We start from the raw sequence: 21,906 nt of genomic DNA, 5'->3' as shown, positions 1-21,906 counted from the left end.
ATATAGAACAATATGCAAAATGCAAAAAACTACATCAAAATGTAATGGGTCAGTCAATGGAAAAATATGTAATTATGTATAGAACTGCAAAACAGTGAGAAGCCTACATTAAAAACATATAGAGTATAGAATACAAAAATACAACAATCGACAGTATAGACAGTATACAACCCAGATCCTGTTCCCTGGTTGTATGACCAATAAAAGGAGAGTTAAGTACACCAGCAGAATAATAAACATTAAACACCACTAAAGTGGAGATTAAAGTGTGACTCATAGGGTGTAAGCACACTTGGGCGTCACGGCGTGGCAAAAAGCTGCTCGTGGCAGGCGTCTCTTCCTGGTTTTTAGACAGATTCCTGGAAACTCTTGCCCCCGTGGCAAGTGGAAGCCGCCCGCGAGCTTCATCTTCCATCCACAAGCTGTCTAAAAACCAGGAAGAGACGCCTTGCCGCTCGCGGCTTTTGGCATCTTTGTGACGCTACAGTGTGCCTGCACTGATAAGGTTTCTACAGGGCCAGTTTATTGCACTACGCAGACCACACATATTGCGTGGACCCCGAGGCGTGGGGGTTCTGCCGTCCCACCGCTGGCAGCGTGCGCTTCATGTGCGCGGGAGGTTCCCCCTGCTTCAGCTTTCCTGGGAGCCCCCAGATTGTTAAATCCGCCACTGGCTTTCTGTTTCGATTGTCCCATAAGCTTTTGCGGTTTTGTTTGTGCATACCTTCCTGTTGCTGCTGTGACCAGTATTGCCAGATTTTGCAAAAGAAACAAGCGGCCGGGGCTATGAAAACAAGCAAAATGAAAATGGCAGATCTACAAGCTCACAGTAACACGTTGTGAGGTTGTACATCTGTTATTTTCAAAAATATTGAGAATAAATTGAAATATTTTGAATATTTCTTTTAAACATTTTAACAACACAAATATTGTATGGGGGTCCCTGGCACAAAATATTTCCAGATGGATGTCTGTGGACAATTGACGTGAAGAAATGTGGTAACCACTGGTTTAAACAACATTAGGAAGCAATCCCAAATAACCAAGTACTTTACACTTTAGAAACAAGCCCAAATAAGCAAGTACTGTACACTTTAGAAACAAGCCCCAAAAATCACAAGCAGCACCTACCAATATTTACAAGCAACTTTACAGAAAAACAAGCCAAAGGTCGCTTCACTGGCTGAAGGAAGTGAAGCACACACACAAGGAGGTGGATACAATGTGATTGTTCAGATGACAGCTTATGGGTTCCAGCACTAGTGACTGCAAGCATTGTTGCTTGAGGTCAGAGTGTTCTGGAAACTGATCAGAATAATAAGTTTCACAATGCAGTAAACTGTTACTTGAGCAAAGTTCTAGCATGGCTGAATCCCTGTCTGTCAAGGCTCTGGAAAAATGTATGTCCACTTCATTCCATATTTTGTACATGTCATTACAGGTGAAATTTATTTTTGAGAGCTTATAGATCAGCTATTCAGACTTTATTTTTGTAAGATTTGTTTTGGGGCTTTTATGCCATTTATTGATACGGATTAGACTGACAGGAAATGGGGAGAGATGGGGAGTGACACGCAGCAAAGTTCGTCATGCCGGCGGCCCCGGCCGGCTATTCAGACCTTTATTTTTGTATAAGACTTAAAGTGGCCTTTCGGTCCATTTCCAATGCTATTACTAATTTCTTCTGTCTGTCTTCTGTCTCCCCTCTAGACAGGCCCTGGGTGAGGTGACTGCTGCTCTGAGGGAGAGGCTGCATCGCTGGCAGCAGATTGAGTTCCTCACGGGGTTTACTATTGTCCACAACCCAGGGCTGCCAACTTTAGCCTCGGCCTTGAACCTCGATCCCAGCTTCATGGGCGGCAGAGTTGCTTCAACACCGCAGCACTTCATTATGACGGACGACATGGACGACATGGACGAGGACATGATGCCGCCCGTACCTCTGCAATGTAAGACTTCATACGAATCGGTCAGCACCACTGTGGGTCCTAGCAGACGAACCCTTAAACACACCACGAGCCTACTGGGGAAATCCAAAAATAAGTTAACATGAAAATTACTAAAACAACAAATCATTGCCTGTGTGTGTGTGTGTGTGTGTGTGTGTGTGTGTGTGTGTGTGTGTGTGTGTGTGTGTGTGTGTGTGTGTGTGTGTGTGTGTGTGTGTGTGTGTGTGTGTGTGTGTGTGTGTGTGTGTGTGTGTGTGTGTGTGTGAGGTCATATTGTAATATATAAACTGTAACTTCACAAAATGTGTTTTTGTTTTGCTTTTATCTCAAGCTGACTGTATTTTTATGTTCTATTCGGTCATTCTGTGCTTGACACCCAATTAAGAATCTACGATGGGTTTGGTGGAACCATGTCCAACAATGACTATGTCCATGGAATGCAACTTTGATAAAATATATGCGTCTTAATGACAACAAAATGTTTGTGCTGATGTATTTCTCATGGTTGTGTCCTAATATGTGCTCCTTGGCTTTTGTAAGCCAATTAAGGTAGAATGCAGCATGGATTATGTTTGCAATATCTGATATCCCAATTTTCTGTCTTGAGAGACACACACACACACACACACACACACACACACACACACACACATACATACATACATACATACATACATATATATATAATATGATTTCTCACACATTTAATACAATTTGTGCCAAACCATTACATTTAACAAATTGTTATTCTTTACAAAAACTATATTGACTGACATTTGATTTTTACAATTCCATTATGTATTTTGGTCAATACTTGGGTTGTTATGGTAAAACTTGCCACAAACGGAAGGATGAGGAAAGTGAAACCATTTACAACCACAGTAGTGAGTAAGTCTTTTTTTTATCCTCACTGATTACACTCCCTATTTGACTTCCCTCCCTCTCTCCCTCCATTACTTTTCTGGTCTTTGGCTTCCACCACTGTGGCATTGGCCAACGACAGATTCAACCTGGTTATCGGATCGCAGAGCCAGTGACATGTGGTCTGTGGGTTCAGACCACCAACCCCTGTGGAAATACTCTGGTTGGCCATTTACTGTATTCATGGTCGAACTCCCTCCTGAGTTTGGCATCCTTATCTCTTACCTTGAGTCCTTCCTGTCAAAGCTATGCAGCACCTACTTCTGCTATTAATGGGACAAGGCCATGTAGATGGAAACGGCTGAAAGCAAATGCTAACTAAATGCTGCGTTCATTCAAAACACCCCTGACCTTTTTTCCACTGCTTGCTTTGATTCCAAATCTATCCACCACCCTCTACACAACACTCTGTATACAGTTTATTTTTGCAAGGGTATCATGACTATATTTCTTTACTTAATCCTTTTCCTCGCAGATGCACTTAACAAGACAAGCAAGACTTTTCCCCTTTCTGTACCATCCCCAAAGCTCTCTCCTTTATTTGTTAACTTTTTCCATAATGCATTGGCACACATAAGACTCAAGTGTTGGGGTTCTTCAAGTCTTTGCAGTCTGCAATATATTACAAATTATTAGCCATAATCAATTGATATTCCTGATCAAATCAAAACATTCTTCGATGGATTTGGCCTTTAGCATATTGCTCTCAAGATATAGAATGACTGGTGACAGCAAATCTTCCTGGGGTCCATAGAAGAGGCATACGATATGAAAACAGAGTACAAAATATGACATACAAAATAAAATGCAACATGATATTAACAGATATGCAAACCATAAGCTTTAAAGAAATCAATCCCAACACCTGATCTTATCACTGCTCTCCCATTGTGTCCCATTTATATTCAATGTCGTGAAATGACGTTTAATGTATGAGTAATTGTTAAAGATGCTGTCATTTCCTGCCCACAGCTCCCAGTATGATGTCCCTGCGCCAACGCCACACTGACCCCCAGCTGGCCATGGGCTCCCAGAGGTTGGTAGAGAGTTCTCTGTTGACGGGACACCAGGGAGAGGGAACCCCCTACCCATCCCGCTCGAGGGTTACCTTGAGACAGTCATGTAGCCAGCCTATTGGACAATTTGAGGCTTTCTCTCTGCCTTCCCTCTCCTCGGCTGTTTCGCACCCTTCTATCATCTGCAACTCCAACCCAAATCCTCAATTTCCGTCTTTCTCATCCTGCTCGCCCACCTCTGTGGGCATTGGTCCTCATTCCGCCCACATCTATCACTCCTCTTATTTCCAGCCCTTGGACACCATCCCTGACCAGACATCTCCAGATGTCCCCAAAGCGCGCACCACGCGTAGCAGCAGCTTCGGGTATCCATCTGCTCTCAATTGTCAACACGCATCGCATGTGCGTGGATGTCGTCAACCCCACCCCATCACCTATTGATATATATATATATATATCAAATTAAAAAAAAATCATATGGTTTTCCCATAATCTTTCTGTGACTGTTTTAGTGGCCTTTGGCATTTGGTTCTGCTACCTTTTAAATCAAATTTATTTGTTTATTTTGCGGTGCTTTCTTGAGTTTTTCAGACTTATGGTGCCATCTCCATCCATGTATTTATTTCATTTTACATTTCATCCCACTCCCCATTTTCATGATCTTTGTCCTCTCTGCACTGCACTACTAACAAGTGTGGAGTACCAATGTCCACAGTTTTACAATAATCGTGTAGATAAGCCCCGGCATGCAATGGCTTAACTATTCTATTTGTGACTATTCATACCTTTTTCCCTTGCACTTCTTTTATTCTCTGTCACAGGGACCTAAATCGCTCTGATTCAGACTCCTCCTTGTCCCTCTCCCAAGTTGGGGATCGGCTGTCTGCCTACAGCTCCAAAGGCCACCTGGTCAAGCCCACCTCTCTCATGCATAGCTCGTCCTCCCACCGTATGGACGAAACCACCTCTCCACATGCCTACACGCCCAATGGTGGGAACCGGATTCATGAGGGAGGAATTCAGGGCGAGACAGTCCCTGAAAGCCCCATACTCATGAAGAAGGTGTATAGCATAGAGAAGTCTGCCAGCCTGGGAGAGATCAACAGTATGTCAATGTCAGAGTCTTCCCGCTCCCTCAGCCCTAACTCCACTGAACCCGACACGCCATCGCCTACAGGACAGGCAGGCACCGCCGGAGCCAAAGTCAGTACCCGAATCCCACAGCTCTCCACTAAGAAGAGCCCCCTGGAGGAGGACAGTGGCTCAACAGGAGAAGACACTGACTCCACAGCCAGCCGCAAGAAACACACCTTTAAGATCTTCAAGAAACAGAAGAAATAAAGGCTATGAACTACAAGTTGTCAAAAAACGGTTTGACTAACTTCTTTGTTCTGTTGGGATTTAGTAATGGTCAAATGATGGCAATTTGTTGCCGCTGTGTCATTTTGTAGGTACCTCCTCTGAGGAACTGTGGGAGCAACCAACTGTTATAACTCTTTATTTTGTCAATGTTCAATATGTGGGTAATGGGTGGGGTTGTATATTGGACTGTAAAATGCTATTTATTACGCAGGAAGTGGTGCCAGTCTCTCAAAGGAAAACAAGACTCCCGGGTGGATTTTTCTCTTGTACTTCAGTCTATATCAGTTTGCATGTCTTCACCTTCGTTTGACTGACACTTGAATGCTCTTAGTGCTTGCTTAATTATTCGTCCTTAAAACATCAGTAAGCTTACAATTCCAAACTGAATCCACACTATTTCTTTTCACAGACTTTGTTAATTTCTTATGATGAATACTTTTTTGTTTAGTTTTTAGCCAACATTTAATGTGCCATTTCCCCTCCTGCACATGGGCCTGCTGGTCAGCATGGCCTGGTAAACTATAGAGTATACTGTATTTCTGAGTAGCTAGCCACATGTGAAAATTGTGAACACACTAGTTTGCTAACTTAAAGGAGCCTATTATGCTCATTTCCAGTTATATTATGTTTTAATGTGGTATTCCACTAGAATGTCTTTGCATGAATCACAGTTTAAACGACTTGGTTTAATAACCATGTGGCTTCATGTGGATCTCAGATTTCATACAGTATATTTCATACAAGTTTCAGCCCAATCCGACCTCCATTGACTTCCAGTACGAAATTAAAGCTTTAAAAAGTTACATTTGAAAAATGTAAAAACTGAATATTTGGGGATTCACTTCCTTCGCTTGACTAACGGCAACGTGCACAAGAAATGTGGCAATGATCGGTTCAAAGATTAACTGTGGACAAAGAGACCCTTTCTAGAATTTGATTTATCTGACATTCAGAGCTGGGTGAGCTCGATTTTAATGAAATGTGGGGGGTTTCTGTGTCTCCTAATTGTACAGATAAGTATAGCTCAATCGACTCTGCATTCATGGTTGTACTGTAACTGGAGCAAATTACCATAGAAAGAATTCACAGATGACCAACTCATCTTGAAGTAGAAAATAAATAACTTTGGAAACTGAGGATTCAGAGCAGTCTAAAGCCTGAGTGGCTTAAATTATCATTTGTTTACATCATTTAAAACTTTGACCACCACTTTGAACATCTTACCTTGTAACATTAGGTAAGGAATAGCATAATAAGCCTGCTTTAAATGTATAAGTGCCCTTGTGTTATTGAATGGAGACCGACATTTTTAAATGGCCATTCGCACAGGACATCAATAATATATTTGGTACTTTATTTTTAAATGCTTGTCAAAGTTTTGAACATTGGTACAGTAACACATTGACACATAACGTGTTTCCAACCAATAACCTTACAAGACCAGAGGGCAACAATGTAAAAGTGGCTTTTTTATATTGGGGTGGTGTCACATGTGTTACCAGTGTGTATATGACCGTGAAGTTCATAACTTCAGTTCACAGAGCTAAAAAGACCAAATCGGGCACTTTTGTTGTGGAAGTGGAACCTACTGTATACTATATACAGTACATGCTTTTAGCAACAACAGCAAATAAGATGAAATATTGGCCTTTCTCCTATGAAATCTATGCATCCATGGACCTTTCGGTCCATAGAATGTTCCTGTATAACAGAAATTACATTCAAAAATGTTTCTCGAGACACCATTTTGGTACAGAATAGATTAAGATTGAATCAATGAAAACTGGGGTGATATTTGTATTCTACTACTATAATCCTCCCTTTCACAAAAAAAACTAAACCACGTGAACCCTATCATGCCTATTCTGGGCATATCACAATAGGTGAACATTCAGCAAAAAATCAGCAAACTTGAGAGAATTGGTGAATATTTAGAGAATATAGCAGATTGTACAAGCTTAGAACACCTGTATCACATTGAGACATTTCGCTATTAGCGTACAACAAGGTATATAGGGTTTAGTGTAACACTGGAGCAATGGTGGATATGGAATACTTTGCAGCAGTCAGTATTGATCCGTGAGAGGAGGGGGCTGATGAGGGCTGAAGAATGTGTAACTCCCACTGAGTGAGCATGAGGGGCATATGAAACCAAGTCAGTCTGTTTTTCATTTACATAATACACAAAGCTCTGACTTGCATACAGTTCAGTAAAAATAGTCAAATGAAATGAAATAGATTGCATGTAGTTGTAAAAAGCAAAACATTTGCCATATCTATAAGCTGCATTAACTGTACACCAGTTTTATTTATTTTTTTGTTTTCATTTTTGTTGCCGTTTCAATTATGGAAAATATAATTTATATGTAATTACATGCCAATCTATAGAGGCCATTCTTAAGTTGTGCAAGCAGATGTTAAGAGACCTATCATGTAAAAGTGCCAAAAACCTGTATTTCTTCACGGTAGCCTTTTTGTTCTTGCTTTATATTGGATATAAAGTATGAAGTATGAACAATGTGCTGACTGTGTGAATATTGCCCACCATTGTATCAGGCCAGGTATGTGTTGGGGTCCTTAAACACTGAACAAAAAGTTACCAATTATCTTTTCTTCTTGAAGATGTGTTCACTTATTACTCAAAAGAAAATATATGATATATTTCCTCAATAGCCAGCAGTACAAGCTAGGATTTTGACCATAGGTATTCACCCCCTATAATGCTTACCTATAAGAATCAGCAAGTGCACACATTGTAAAGATCCACGGTCTTCAGATTACCACAGCAAAAAATATTGTGGCATTTATTTCAGTTTGGTGAGAACACAGAACTATGCATTGGTGATAGACTATTTTAAACTACATAAGTCATAGGCACTCGCAATACAGTACACAGTGTTTACAAAACCAAAAAAGTGATACTGTTGACATAATTGATACAATAAACCATTGTCACAGCAGCATTATTGGTATGAAATGTACATTAAAAGGGTCTTACCATAATAGGTTCCATTCAGGTCAAAGAGTCAGGGTGCTGCCATTGTGCAGAGCCTTAATTATTATCACTGGTAATATCTCTGTTTACATTACTATTTCATGTCGATATAGCTGCCATGAAAAAAGGTCTATTGTGGGTGTGTTCATTTAGGTGTTAATGTCTGCCAGCAATAGCATGGACAGCTCCTGTGTAGTTAGCTTCATGCTGGAACCTAAGGCTGGAACATACTAGAACATACTCAACATTATTAGCTTGAGCTTTGTTTACCTGTCAAAATGTCTGCTGTGAAGAGGGCCCATTGTGTAACAGATGGTATGGATGTAAAACATTTCTAAATGGTTTCTTTAGCAGACAGGTGAAATCACATTTTCTACTGGTACTTTAAAATAATGTAATTTGTACATCTTTTGCACGACAAAGCTGTAATTGGACTGCTCTCAGTGAGTGTGTGTGTGTGTGTGTGTGTGTGTGTCTGCCTTTCTGCTCCAGTACAATTGAGTGTAGTAATATAATGCATGTCATCTGCTGTAACAAAACCTCTACTGGCTGGGTTAGGTGAGTGGATCAACTGGATCATTCTACTCCCTCCACCCTGTGTATTTCTCTATTTCTCCTTTTGAGCTTCTATTTATGAATACATATATTTGTACAGAGACAATAATTTTGCATCTTCTGTGACGTTATATACTTTTATGGCACTTCTGCATGATAGCAATAAACTATTTTGAATGAATGTCAATCTGATTTGTTCAGGGAAATTATGTTTGACAGTAAATACTGCACTGCCCTGTGGAAAATGAAAGATCTATGGGGGTCTTTCATTTTCATTTGTATATTGTTATGGCCTGCTCTAAAGCCACAATACATAGGCGAAACACACGCAGGGTATGCAAAAAGAGAGGGAAATCATTTATTTCCAACTTAAACAGGCAGGGAAACATGCTACCCACTTTAACTGAGCAAACTAAATCAAATTGAAATGCTCTTCTGTGGCTGCCTGGGGGAGGAATGTAGAGATGGAGCAGGACTCTGTGGGAGATTGTCTCCAGGTGTTTCCCCTTCCCCTGATTGTCTCCAACTCCACCCTCCAAACCAGCAGCAATGCAACAGACGTGATTAGGCACACACACAGTTACACAAAACCCTGGCAAAGGCCCCAGCTAGGGGTCCATCACAATATTTATACCGTACTCAAATTTTAATGGTGAAATTTGCTCCACATAACTACACAGTATGCCAATATGCATAATCTGAGTTCCCAGAAGTTCTTGCCAGCTCTCACTGAAACAATATAGGTGTGACCATGTGTTCAATATTTACCTAGTGTAAGTATACCTACTTCACTTTGGTAAAGCAGGATGAGGTCCGGGTTGTTCCACTGTTCAGGGCTTTGTATGTCAGTGCAATTTAATTTCTGATACTTTGTTCTGCACTTTACCTACATTTTCAGTTGTGTATACATTTTATGGACTTATTTGTGAAAAGACTACGTCTACCATGGATTGCCATACACTATTCCATGTATTTCAAGTTTGCCTCAGTTTACAGGTAGGAATATTTCTTTATAGATGTGGTAAAAATTCATTGTTTTTAACTACTGGTACTAACAGATACCTTATAGCCTTATAGATGCTCTGCACTGTTTCTTTCTTTTGTCATACACAGATTGCTTATGGTTTGGATAAAGTAAGACTACTGAATCCTCCGGAAGAGGCTGTATCAGGCCATCATTTGAAAGTGCTTTATTCATGTGATACCCCTGCTACTGTGCAGTTGGACTGCATTGTATATTTTGAGACTGGCACCACTTCCACTCTTCTGATAAGACACTGGAGCTGTGATCCTGGCAACCCCAGAGTAAGGACTCTGATACTGAGCTTGCCTGATTGGTTGGTGTACCAAGCAGATGATATAATTCCACACACTCCGTGGGTGTTGAGCAGTCTCCTTCGAGTGACACTCGGGGACAGTGAAGAAAATGACAGGTCTATCCGAGATCAGGATGTGGTGAACATGCAGCTCGTACCCTTTCTCAGTCGTCCTTTCAAGCAACATCAACTCTGCCCGAACTGGAGTACACAGATGCTCTGGCTAACCCAAATGACCTCAAGGACTCTGTGCCCATTGGAGCAAGGTAGGTGTTAGAGATGTAATCTCATGACTAGAGGTCTCTGGTTTGAGTCCATGGATTTTGGGGCACTATGACACCTAATCGATAATGGAACTAAACTACAAAAAACAGGTTCCGATGGACCTGTCATTGATTGTTGTGCTGACTTATCTCATCAGTGTAAACCTCATGTTATTCAGAAACTGTGTATTTGCTGTCATCAATGTATGGTTCAACTGGGGAGAAGTTTGGTGTGACAAAGACATTGCAGCCCTTCAACAGTGAGGTTGTAGAGCATTCGCGTCTCAAGGCTGTTTCTTATCCATGGTAAGAAAAAGCAATGTAGCATGTATCACTGCAAGCATCAGCAAGACTCAATTCACCAATTGTTAATTTGCCTTTAGGTGTATGTTTTCTGTGTGGATATTTGTGACCAGACACTGCCAACACAGCTTGTGTGGAATACTTCATCATATAGACTCCCACGATGACTATGCCACACCATTAATATTCCTTACAAATTCAGGTCAAAATAGGTTTTCTGCTCCCACTTCTACAAATATTGCAGAATGCCTCTCCTAATACAGCCATGCACCATTAGGGTCGGAACTTAATGATTCTCTCAACCTTTTGTCATGTCTAAAGGCCAGCTACACATCCAGATGAATGGAGAGTCTGGAGTATCTTCTGCATTCCTCTCTCCATTCAGAGTGCCTCTAAGTCAGTGGTGTAACCTCAACGTGGTGCTGCGTGGTAGAACGGTAGGTAATTTCTACAGTAGACGATACAATGGATACTGCATGGCTAAAGTAAAGTCAAACAAGATGACAGCTATATTATCTCATAATGTATCGCAGGTTTCTGAATCCTTGGTGTGCATGGATAAGGAAGAACGTGTATTTAATTCTGCAGAACACATGTAAGGTTATGACAGAGTTACTTATACAGTGCAAGACATTAAAAAATAAAACGCATCCATGGCAATATACATGGTCTACATATTTCTCCTTCTTTTCTCTGTTGAGATTGCACCTTCACTGCACAGTTAAGTGTGTATAATGTATCTTCTCTTACAGATTCAGTCACACAGTAGAGTTTGATGACACAGAGGGGTATTTTGTGATCGGAGGAGGGAAATATGTCAATGGGTTGGAAGGTTATTTTGGGCCTTTGGTGTACTACCGCAACAGAATACCTCCACATCACATGGTAACATATCCAGGTATTGAATACCATAAATTCTTCTATATTTATTCTGCAACTGAAGAATTTAACTCATTATTTCTCTGGTCTGCAGTCTGAAGTTGTTGTTCCAGAACTCATTAAGAGCATCAACCTGACAGGATGGCTACAGACATGTCAAGATTTCCACCTGGAGCTCAATGTGAAAATTGGTGCATATTCACGGATTGCTGGGCAGAAAGCAGAGTCTGGTATTACACACATTGTCCACTAGATGCTAGTAAAGGATTTTGAAATGTTTGTGGGAGTCAATGGTGGTAATAATAGTTTTTTCTTTTTCTTTTTTTAGACAGTTGTGTTGATGCTTATTATAATTGGATTAAAAAGGATTCACTGCATTTAAAGTCACAGTGTGAACCCTGGGAGACGAGTATCCCTCAGAGACGACAAGCTGTCAAACTGGCCAAATTATTGGTTTTCAAATATGGTAAGAGGCTTGAAACAACACAATTATTATTATTTTATCTTGATGAAAGTGTCCCTATATTATGGACAAAGATGAAATGTTGATATCCACACTCTGATCTCACATGCAGGGGGCAGAACGGTTGATTTGAAATCAGTGGGCAGTGCCCTCTACTCCTTATCACTTCATACGATGAACAAAGCGGGTCACACTGGAATAGTTGGCAGAATAATGCCATTACTGCTCCAAGCAGGCTGCTTAGGACATACCCAAGCTCTGCATTTATCTTCTGTGCTCTACAGCAGTGGCCTTGGGGTCAAACAACAGCCCAATAAGGTGTGTTTATGTGTAAACCAGAGCACAAGCATATCCCTGTGGTGGGGTGAGTCCAATTTCTTTAAATGTGTTTTTGAGGGGCACTTGCCCCTCCTACGAAGACAAAGGTGAGGACGCAAATTGTGATTGGGTGGGAGATGTGCCATTGGTTGAGAATGATGTATGATGACTTATGATGATAACATCTCCCCTCATTTCTTTTCCTTCAGTTCGCCTGTGTGAAGGTGACCTATTCTATTATTTGTACCTGTCCCTATTTAGGCATGGCTATTGGCCCTGTTGGCAGCCCAGAAGGACTCTAGATTGGCACTCCTGCGACTTGGCCACATGCACCATCAGGGTGACCACGGCGTTCCCTTAGACCCAGACTTGGCCTATGGCTATTATGCCAACATTGCTAAGCAGACATCATTGGACCGTCAAAACCCAACACCCCAGCAGGTACTGTACACCACTTTGCCTCCAGGTTCCTTTTATAGAAAATCATGTAAACTCTAAAACCTTTTGTGTACCTGTAATTCCTCCTACTGTGGCTTGACATATTTTTTTTTAAATGGGAATCTTGTCTTCAGTTTACAGCTACAGTGCTTGACTCACATAACACTGAAACGGGGTCCTTAAATGTGATTTTAAGAGTTGGTGGTCCGTAAACAAAGCTTTTTTAATAATACATGGCCAGAAACATACGCATAAACAATAATCACTGTCATGACTTATGTTAATGTCATAGGTCAAATATTTTACCCACATTTTCTTTCTAACATTTTACAGGAAAAATAAATGCATTTTGAACTATAGCCTGCTGCTTTCAAAGAAAGTGCAAATTAATATTCATTCTTATTTTCATATTATTAGAAGTTTGTTGAGTCTGTTTACCTCAATGATGATGAGACGTTAAAGCTCCAAACTAATGAGGATCATCACGTCTTCCAGTGGTTAAAACTACAGGCCCGCAATGGAGCTGCTGAGGCCGAGGTATAACTTACCTGCAATATTTAAGCCTGATTTATACTTTATACAACGTATAAAACCTATAATATTGTTTTTCCATGGTGGAAGAATGTTTCCAACAACAGTCACATGAACAACATGTGCATGCTTTGATCTTGGTCATACATTACTGTATCTTTGCAGCAAGCCATTGGTCGTATGCTGTTTTGGGGCCAGCAGGGGGTTTCTCCAAACATTGAAAAGGCCATAAGACACTATGAGAGAGGAGCTGTCCGACTGGAAGACCCTGTATCTATGTATGACTATGCCATAGTCTTACTCCAGGTCGGATTTTAATCGCAGATGACACATCTAGAAGAGCACTACTTATGGTCGGTTAGTATTTAGCTAATATGGAATATTCTGTTTTTTGCTCCGTAGGGGCGTGGAGTGAAGAAAGATATCCCAAGAGCTGTCACTTTCCTGAGGAAAGCAGCGGAGCAGGTTGTGTGTTGTTCATACTCAGTGTGTTACGGGCGTTTGAGAACATAATCTGACACCTAATACATGTATAATTATGAGCCTATTTGCATCCTACATTGCCGCTAATAATGTGCTCTCGACAGGGTTTTGCACCTGCAATCAATGCCCTTGGTTGGTACTATGAGCAGTTTGAGAAGGATTATGAGCAAGCAGTACAGCTGTGGGAGCAGGCGGATCTCCACGGGAGCCCAGATGCTGCCATGAATCTTGGTGTCATGTACTCACAAGGCCTCTATCCTGGAACGGCTGCTGACCAGGTTACATCAATTGTTCATTAGATCCTGACCAATGCCAGATTTTATTTTTTATATATAGATAATAATCGCAAATAGAAATGTACACATAAACTACAAACTAAATCTTCAAAAGATAGCAGATCTATAAGCTCAGAGTATATAAATCTGCTATTTTGTTAACGTTTTCCCTGTAATGACTGATGACACGCACCAAAATAAGGACACCAGGTTGAAAGTAGTTAAATTATGACCATTATCATTTTTGGCTCTACTATTAATGCAATCTGTTTTATCCTGCTGGACTGCTACCTCACAACTCTTCATTTAATTGCACTGGATGCAGTCTCAATCCTTCGTCTTTCCCACAGTTCATGGCCTATACATACTATTTGAAGTCTGCACAGAGAGGACATATCAGTGGAGCAATTCATCTGGCTGACATGTGGACCACTGGGATACCTGGCCATGTCAACAGGCGCCCATCAGATGCCGTATTGTTAGCCACTAACCTTATTATCTTTGTGTTACCTCAGATATAAGTATACCATAATAGTGTTACTGTATGCTAAAATCTCTGTGATGCAATACAGATGGACTAAGTGGGCAGCTGAACACAATGGATACCTAGGAAATGTCTTACGGAAAGGCCTGGATTCCTATTTCCAAAGCAATATGTAAATGAGATTAATTTTCTTCATACAGTATACACATGCTATGATGTTGATTAGGAGTGTTGATTGTGGTTACATCTGATTAATATGCTTTCCAACAGGTTAATGTCATTGGTATATTATATCATGGCTGCTGATTCAGGGTTTGCAGTGGCCCAATTCAATGTGGCCTATCTATGTGAACAAAATATAGTAAGTTGTGTGTGTGTGTGTGTGTGTGTGTGTGTGTGTGTGTGTGTGTGTGTGTGTGTGTGTGTGTGTGTGTGTGTGTGACTGTGTGTGTGTGTACTTTTCATGCATAGCAGTCACGCAGTGTTCATACCTAATTATTATATTTTATTTTTCACACAAACATAAGAAGTTTATCCACTTTGTGTGTCTTTAGGGAGGTTTCCTGGATCCTGATTTTAAAGCAAAATGCATGATGAGATATTACAACCTTACAACCCAGAGTCAAAGTCCTGATACATATGGTGAATAAACAATTTCTGGATATTAAAAAAAATTAAAATTTTAGTTTGCAAACATTTCACATAACTTCTGTCACCTTTCTAGCCCTAATTAGAATGGGTGACTTGTTGTATGAGGAACATGATGGGAGCCAGAAAGATGGGTTTTCTGCAGCACAGATGTACAAACAAGCAGCACTAAGAAATGAACCACAGGTACGCTTTAACGAATTACTTAATTAAACCCTACAGTACAGGGTCCTCTGTGTGTGTGTGTGTGTGTGTGTGTGTGTGTGTGTGTGTGTGTGAGCGAGTATGCTCCTCAATATTTGTGTTCTCCAAAAATGGTCGTTTGTGTAGAACACACACTTCTTTTTAACACTTCTGCTATACTGTGGTAGCCTGGCTAATAAGCCAGACCGAATCAGCCGTTGGCAAAAAAGATTTGCCTGCCGGCGGAGTCTGGAACAGCCTTCCACTGCACGTTACATTTTTATATAAGAGGATCTATAATTGGGACCATGTTTAAAATAAGTGTTTCCACTGTATCATGGATTCTTGTTTTATTTATCTGATAGTCCATTAATAAATAAATCAATTCTCCACAGGGATGGTATAATCTGGGTCTCCTTGCTCAAGGTGGATATAGGCTGCCATTGTCTGTTTTGCTTGAGCTGGGTATACCAGAGCTCTATCTATCAGACAAGACTGTGCTTCTAACTACTCTTTACACCAAGTGAGTATGGTGGTTTCTATGAATGTTGTGTGCAGCAGTGATATTAAACCTTTTTAATTTTAAGAACCCCCAGGTATCCATTAGGCCACGGACCACCATTTGGTTTTATTTTGTATCTCTGCGACCCTAATCTACATGGTAAAATCTTCAGTGTTCATTTATTTTGGTTCCTAACTATCAATCATAGAGTCTGGGTTATTATTTTGCAGATGCAGAGACTCAGAAAGAACAGATTCCTACTTGCCTTGCACACTAGCCCTCTACAATGTATATTTACAAACATTCAAGCAAGACTACATTGGTACTATTAAGGTATGTATGCTTTCTATAGATTTAGTAGAAGTAACATGATTTGACGCGTAACGTATTGTTGATGTTGTGATTCTCTTCTTCACAGGTATCTAGGGCTGTTGCCATAGCAGTTGCTGCTCCGCCAGTCCTCTATATTATCCTGGGTGTTCTAAGGGGTTGGGGCATATCTCTTCATTAGGCACAAGAATCTTTTCAGAATAATTTCTGTTACAACATGGAGGGATTGGTAGCAGAACTAGCCAATGGACCAACTCTGTGACAACACTTAGTGCATGAATACAACTTGTTAGGAAATTGTGACACTACTGGAGCAGAATAGTTAGATTATTAGTGTGGTTGCTGAAACCAAACAATATGATTCTTCATAATTATAGCAGTATACTGTATGCATGTACAGTATGTATTTGTATAGATATGCCCTTGTGTTTTAAATGTTGTTCCTTTTTCATAGATGTTTTTAATGGTGTGTTTCTGTTTTTATTGTATGCATTTGCTCATTGTAGCACTTTGAGATTCTAACAAATGTAAGGTGTGCTATAAATAAAATCCATTACGTGTATGGACTATGTATTTTATATAGAGAGACACACACACACACACACACGCGCACACTACACTGTGTCACGATGTGGTTCTGGAGGTGTAGGACTCAGGTGCAGAACTAACCAGGCACAGGCAGAGGAGTGAATTCAAGTGGTTTTAATACTCAAGGCTAGGGTTACACTAATACAGGGGGGTGAGACAAGGCAGGAGACAGAAAACAAGGCAGACAGGAAATCACAGAACACTATTACAAAATAAGGTACAGAACACAAATACAAGTAATAAGACCCAAAACACAGACAAAGTCCAAGGGCAGAGGAGCGTACCGTGACACACTGCTCAACAAAGAACCTGCTCTTTTGGTCTTATTCTGGCATCTGCTTGCGGTAACAAACTATCACTACTTAACTGAACAGAATCCATTCTTTTTGGGTTCAAACATTCCCTCACTCATGTAAATGTAAATTATTTCAAGCCAAGGTCATAGTTGATTGCATATATGGGGAGGAAACATAAAGGTGCCTGGACCACAGAGCCACGGCCCGGGGGAGAGAGAGAGAGAGAGAGGGTGCAGAGAGAGAGAGAGAGGTGTGAATCATCGTGCGTGCGCATATGATAGGGTAGTGCGGCTATAGTGCCCAAGCCCTGTTAGCCATGCAGCCTATATGATCTGTGGTGCGCTTGCTAGGCCTACACTCTCAATTAGGGATTTTCCCAGAGGTTCATTTCACTGATGTGTAGGCCTACAACCTTTATTAAAATAGTTTCATTTGTATTGGAGTGTGAAGCTTGGACAATAGGTTAATTGCGCTACAGAGAAACTGTGGATATTAACCTACCAATAAGGACCCAGGCCAAATGCCATTGTGCAGTAGCCTACACCAACAAGTCTATGCGTGGTGTGTGCATAGCCGCATGTGAGACTATATCGTGCTGTATTTTGCTTTCCATTTCATGGTCATGGTCATGTGAGGAGAGAGAGAGAGAGGGTGCAGAGAGAGAGAGAGAGAGAGAGGTGTGAATGGAATCATCGTGCATGCGCATATATGGCACATCTCTCATGTTTAGGTATTTGTCACGGATGTGATATCCGTGGATATACACGGCTTGGCAAGCCGTGGATCTACAAGCTCCAATTGCTATTGCTCAGGGCCCTGAGACCAGCATTCAAATGCTGCCCTGAGAGCAGCAATTTCACATGGTTGTATGTATAATATTTAAGCTGCCCTGAGACCAGCATTCAAATGCTGCCCTGAGGGCAGCAATTTAACATGGTTGTATGTATAGCATAACATTAGGATATGTATAGCATTTGGCTGCCCTGAGACCAGCGTTCAAATGCTGCCCTCAGGGCAGCAATTTAACATTAGGGTATGTATAGCATTTGGCTGCCCTGAGACCAGCATTCAAATGCTGCCCTGAGAGCAGCAATTTAACATGGTTGTATGTATAGCATTTAAGCTGCCCTGAGACCAGCATCTGCAATGCAGTGGGGGGTGAAAACAAAAACAGGGTGATGATGCATTATTGTCACAACACAGTAAAACAAAAGAAAAGAAGGAACAATAAGTGTTTATTTGTGTTTGGGTGATCTGATTGTGATGTATTTAATCTGCTATTTATTAATGGGTATTTTAAGTTTATTATTGCAACCAGTGATGTGATGACAGATGTAAAAGATATGCTTACATTTTGCACATAATTATTGAAACATTTTATTGGTATTGAAAAGGATTTGTATTTATTTTGAACAAAGTGATTTATGTAAAGATGATGGTGTAAAATAAGATACAAGGTTTAACATACAAGCTTTAAGGTTGTATTTTTCTTTTTTGACCCGTGTGATCTTTATTGTCTTAAATATAATTGCTCTTATTCTGAAGTGCCCGGAGTGCCACCCGGAAATGCCTATTATCATGTGTATAAAACGGCTCCGTCTTATGAGCAAATTTAAGACTTCCGCTCTGAGAGCTAGCAGATTTAAGACATCCGGTTGCCTTCAGAATAAAATAATATTTTAATTCGTTAATTAAATAACTATTACGTTACATTATTAGTGTAAAAGTGTGTTCTTTTCGTTAAGAATCACCCAACAAGGATTGTAGTTTAGCCCAGCCGGGCAATAGTTTATTATAAAGTCCCGTGCTAAGAGTAGTAATAAACAACCTGTCAGCTCAGTCTAGTGCAACCAACAACAGGTACCGTGCGAGAGGTGCAACCAACAACAGGCACCGTGCGTACCGTGCGTCACGCACTTGTATAAGCAAGGTTCCTATCCAAACAATAAAGGTTCATATTTCATCAAGCAATAATACACCTATTATAACAATTAGTATTATTATTACATTACAGTTATTGTAAAGACACACATTATGTTTCTGTGTAGAAATAAGTAATTAAATTACTAATAAGTAATTAAATAATAATAAAAGTTATCTAAATGGATAAATGCTATTCACTGGAGTGCATGGACTTTATAAAGTGGACACTGGACAAAAGAGGCCTCCGCGAGGCAACTATCTGGACATACCCACGCGTTCGGGGAGATGTCCTCTACCACACTCCACTCTCCGCTAAGCGGGAGAGGTGTAAAATTCACAGCAGCAGACCGTCTACTGTGGTCAATGCTGAAAAAAGTACCGTTTCCGGACCCAGAATGGACACTGGACAAAGAGGCCTCCGCGAGGCAACTATCTGGACATACCCACACATTCGGGGAGATGTCCTCTACCACACTCCACTCTCCGCTAAGCGGGAGAGGTGTAAAATTCACAGCAGCAGACCGTCTACTGTGGTCAATGCTGAAAAAAGTACCGTTTCCGGACCCAGAATGGACACTGGACAAAGAGGCCTCCGCGAGGCAACTATCTGGACATACCCACACGTTCGGGGAGATGTCCTCTACCACACCACACTCTCCGCTAAGCGGGAGAGGTGTAAAATTCACAGCAGCAGCCCTTCTACTGTGGTCAATGCTGAAAAAAGTACCGTTTCCGGACCCAGAATGGACACTGGACAAAGAGGCCTCCGCGAGGCAACTATCTGGACATACCCACACGTTCGGGGAGATGTCCTCTACCACACTCCACTCTCCGCTAAGCGGGAGAGGTGTAAAATTCACAGCAGCAGACCGTCTACTGTGGTCAATGCTGAAAAAAGTACCGTTTCCGGACCCAGAATGGACACTGGACAAAGAGGCCTCCGCGAGGCAACTATCTGGACATACCCACACGTTCGGGGAGATGTCCTCTACCACACTCCACTCTCCGCTAAGCGGGAGAGGTGTAAAATTCACAGCAGCAGACCGTCTACTGTGGTCAATGCTGAAAAAAGTACCGTTTCCGGACCCAGAATGGACACTGGACAAAGAGGCCTCCGCGAGGCAACTATCTGGACATACCCACACGTTCGGGGAGATGTCCTCTACCACACTCCACTCTCCGCTAAGCGGGAGAGGTGTAAAATTCACAGCAGCAGACCGTCTACTGTGGTCAATGCTGAAAAAAGTACCGTTTCCGGACCCAGAATGGACACTGGACAAAGAGGCCTCCGCGAGGCAACTATCTGGACATACCCACACGTTCGGGGAGATGTCCTCTACCACACCCCACTCTCCGCTAAGCGGGAGAGGTGTAAAATTCACAGCAGCAGACCGTCTACTGTGGTCAATGCTGAAAAAAGTACCGTTTCCGGACCCAGAATGGACACTGGACAAAGAGGCCTCCGCGAGGCAACTATCTGGACATACCCACACGTTCGGGGAGATGTCCTCTACCACACCACACTCTCCGCTAAGCGGGAGAGGTGTAAAATTCACAGCAGCAGACCGTCTACTGTGGTCAATGCTGAAAAAAGTACCGTTTCCGGACCCAGAATGGACACTGGACAAAGAGGCCTCCGCGAGGCAACTATCTGGACATACCCACACGTTCGGGGAGATGTCCTCTACCACACCACACTCTCCGCTAAGCGGGAGAGGTGTAAAATTCACAGCAGCAGCCCTTCTACTGTGGTCAATGCTGAAAAAAGTACCGTTTCCGGACCCAGAATGGACACTGGACAAAGAGGCCTCCGCGAGGCAACTATCTGGACATACCCACACGTTCGGGGAGATGTCCTCTACCACACCCCACTCTCCGCTAAGCGGGAGAGGTGTAAAATTCACAGCAGCAGCCCTTCTACTGTGGTCAATGCTGAAAAAAGTACCGTTTCCGGACCCAGAATGGACACTGGACAAAAGACGGCTCCGCGAGGCAACTATCTGGACATACCCACACGTTCGGGGAGATGTCCTCTACCACACTCCACTCTCCGCTAAGCGGGAGAGGTGTAAAATTCACAGCAGCAGACCTTCTACTGAGGTCAATGCTCAAAAAAGTGCTGTGCCTTGGGGCATTGACATGAAATCACTGGCCTATAACATGCATTGCAAAGTAATACTAATTATTTTGGTAATTACTGGTGTTTGAACATTAATGTCTGCATCAATGACAATGGTAATGTCATTCACTATGTAGATGGGCCATTAACAGTAATAGTTTATTTTTACAGTGCTGTGTTTATACATTCCTCCAAACCCTCTTTCTGGCTGGGCGGTGCCCAGGTATAGATGAGGTGACAACGATCGTTATATATATAGTGGCCCTCTCCATAGCATTACATTTATGAAAGAATAAAAGAATACAGACAAGGCTTTGAAAGTTAGAAAAAAAATACCTTTTAATTAATCATTAATCATTTCTCATTCACTGTTACACAGAAGAAGAAGAAATCATATCAATAATGATCATCACAATCAGAAATAAAATGCTCATTTAAAAGTTTCCAAATCCCTACAATATTTGTTTTTAAACATCACAATTTGTCTTAATGTGGACTGAGAAGCTACTTTAATAGTTAGTAGTTACAGATTTGATCAATTTACCGACACACGATCAGTAACACGCGACAGAGAAAGAGTAATGAAATCAGGAGAGTCATTCCAACATATTTGACGCTTCATATCACAACCACATGCTGTACACTTGTCTGGACTTACACCTTCCATGATTGAGTGTTCGAAAAGAGAATTGAGGGACTTTCTTTTCTGTGGCAGCGGTAATGCAAAAATATTAGTAATAGAAGAATTGCTTTCAACTGTCCAGGC

The 21,906-nt window shown here is 41.4% G+C and overlaps 3 protein-coding genes across 6 annotated transcripts in view; 2 read left to right on the top strand and 1 right to left on the bottom strand.

Moving 5' to 3' along the window:
- stim1a (stromal interaction molecule 1a) overlaps positions 1-8,979 on the top strand; it is a 38,759-nt gene extending 29,780 nt beyond the window's left edge. Inside the window, exons 11-14 of one of the 4 annotated variants that reach the window (XM_083772816.1) lie at positions 1,711-1,949; positions 2,953-3,033; positions 3,843-4,251; positions 4,708-8,979. In XM_083772816.1, coding sequence (XP_083628942.1) covers positions 1,711-1,949; positions 2,953-3,033; positions 3,843-4,251; positions 4,708-5,227 — 1,249 coding nt within the window. In that variant the 3' untranslated portion in view covers positions 5,228-8,979. The remainder of the gene's footprint in view (positions 1-1,710; positions 1,950-2,952; positions 3,034-3,842; positions 4,252-4,707) is intronic. The other 3 variants (XM_083772818.1, XM_083772817.1, XM_083772819.1) reach the window with 3 other exon arrangements.
- chrna10a (cholinergic receptor, nicotinic, alpha 10a) overlaps positions 1-21,906 on the bottom strand; it is a gene marked incomplete at both ends in the record, with an annotated part of 108,587 nt that overhangs the window by 40,552 nt on the left and 46,129 nt on the right. The gene's annotated exons all lie outside the window — the stretch shown is intronic.
- LOC310863914 (protein sel-1 homolog 3) lies at positions 9,663-16,395 on the top strand (the record flags this gene model as incomplete). Its single annotated transcript, XM_083772442.1, has 23 exons — positions 9,663-9,794; positions 9,912-10,380; positions 10,557-10,683; positions 10,761-10,882; positions 11,002-11,117; positions 11,214-11,275; positions 11,433-11,565; positions 11,654-11,789; positions 11,888-12,025; positions 12,135-12,340; positions 12,602-12,781; positions 13,196-13,315; positions 13,475-13,615; positions 13,712-13,774; positions 13,897-14,070; positions 14,418-14,545; positions 14,640-14,723; positions 14,822-14,912; positions 15,106-15,193; positions 15,276-15,385; positions 15,778-15,905; positions 16,115-16,217; positions 16,303-16,395. Exons 1-23 carry the CDS (start codon positions 9,744-9,746, stop codon positions 16,393-16,395), a joined length of 3,063 nt encoding a protein of 1,020 aa, XP_083628568.1. The 5' UTR covers positions 9,663-9,743.

This window comes from Protomyctophum parallelum (assembly GCF_964188405.1).
Source record: "Protomyctophum parallelum genome assembly, chromosome: 9".
Lineage (NCBI taxonomy): Eukaryota > Metazoa > Chordata > Actinopteri > Myctophiformes > Myctophidae > Protomyctophum > Protomyctophum parallelum.
Note: the sequence above shows the minus strand (reverse complement) of the source record. Positions and strands in the feature narration are given on the sequence as shown.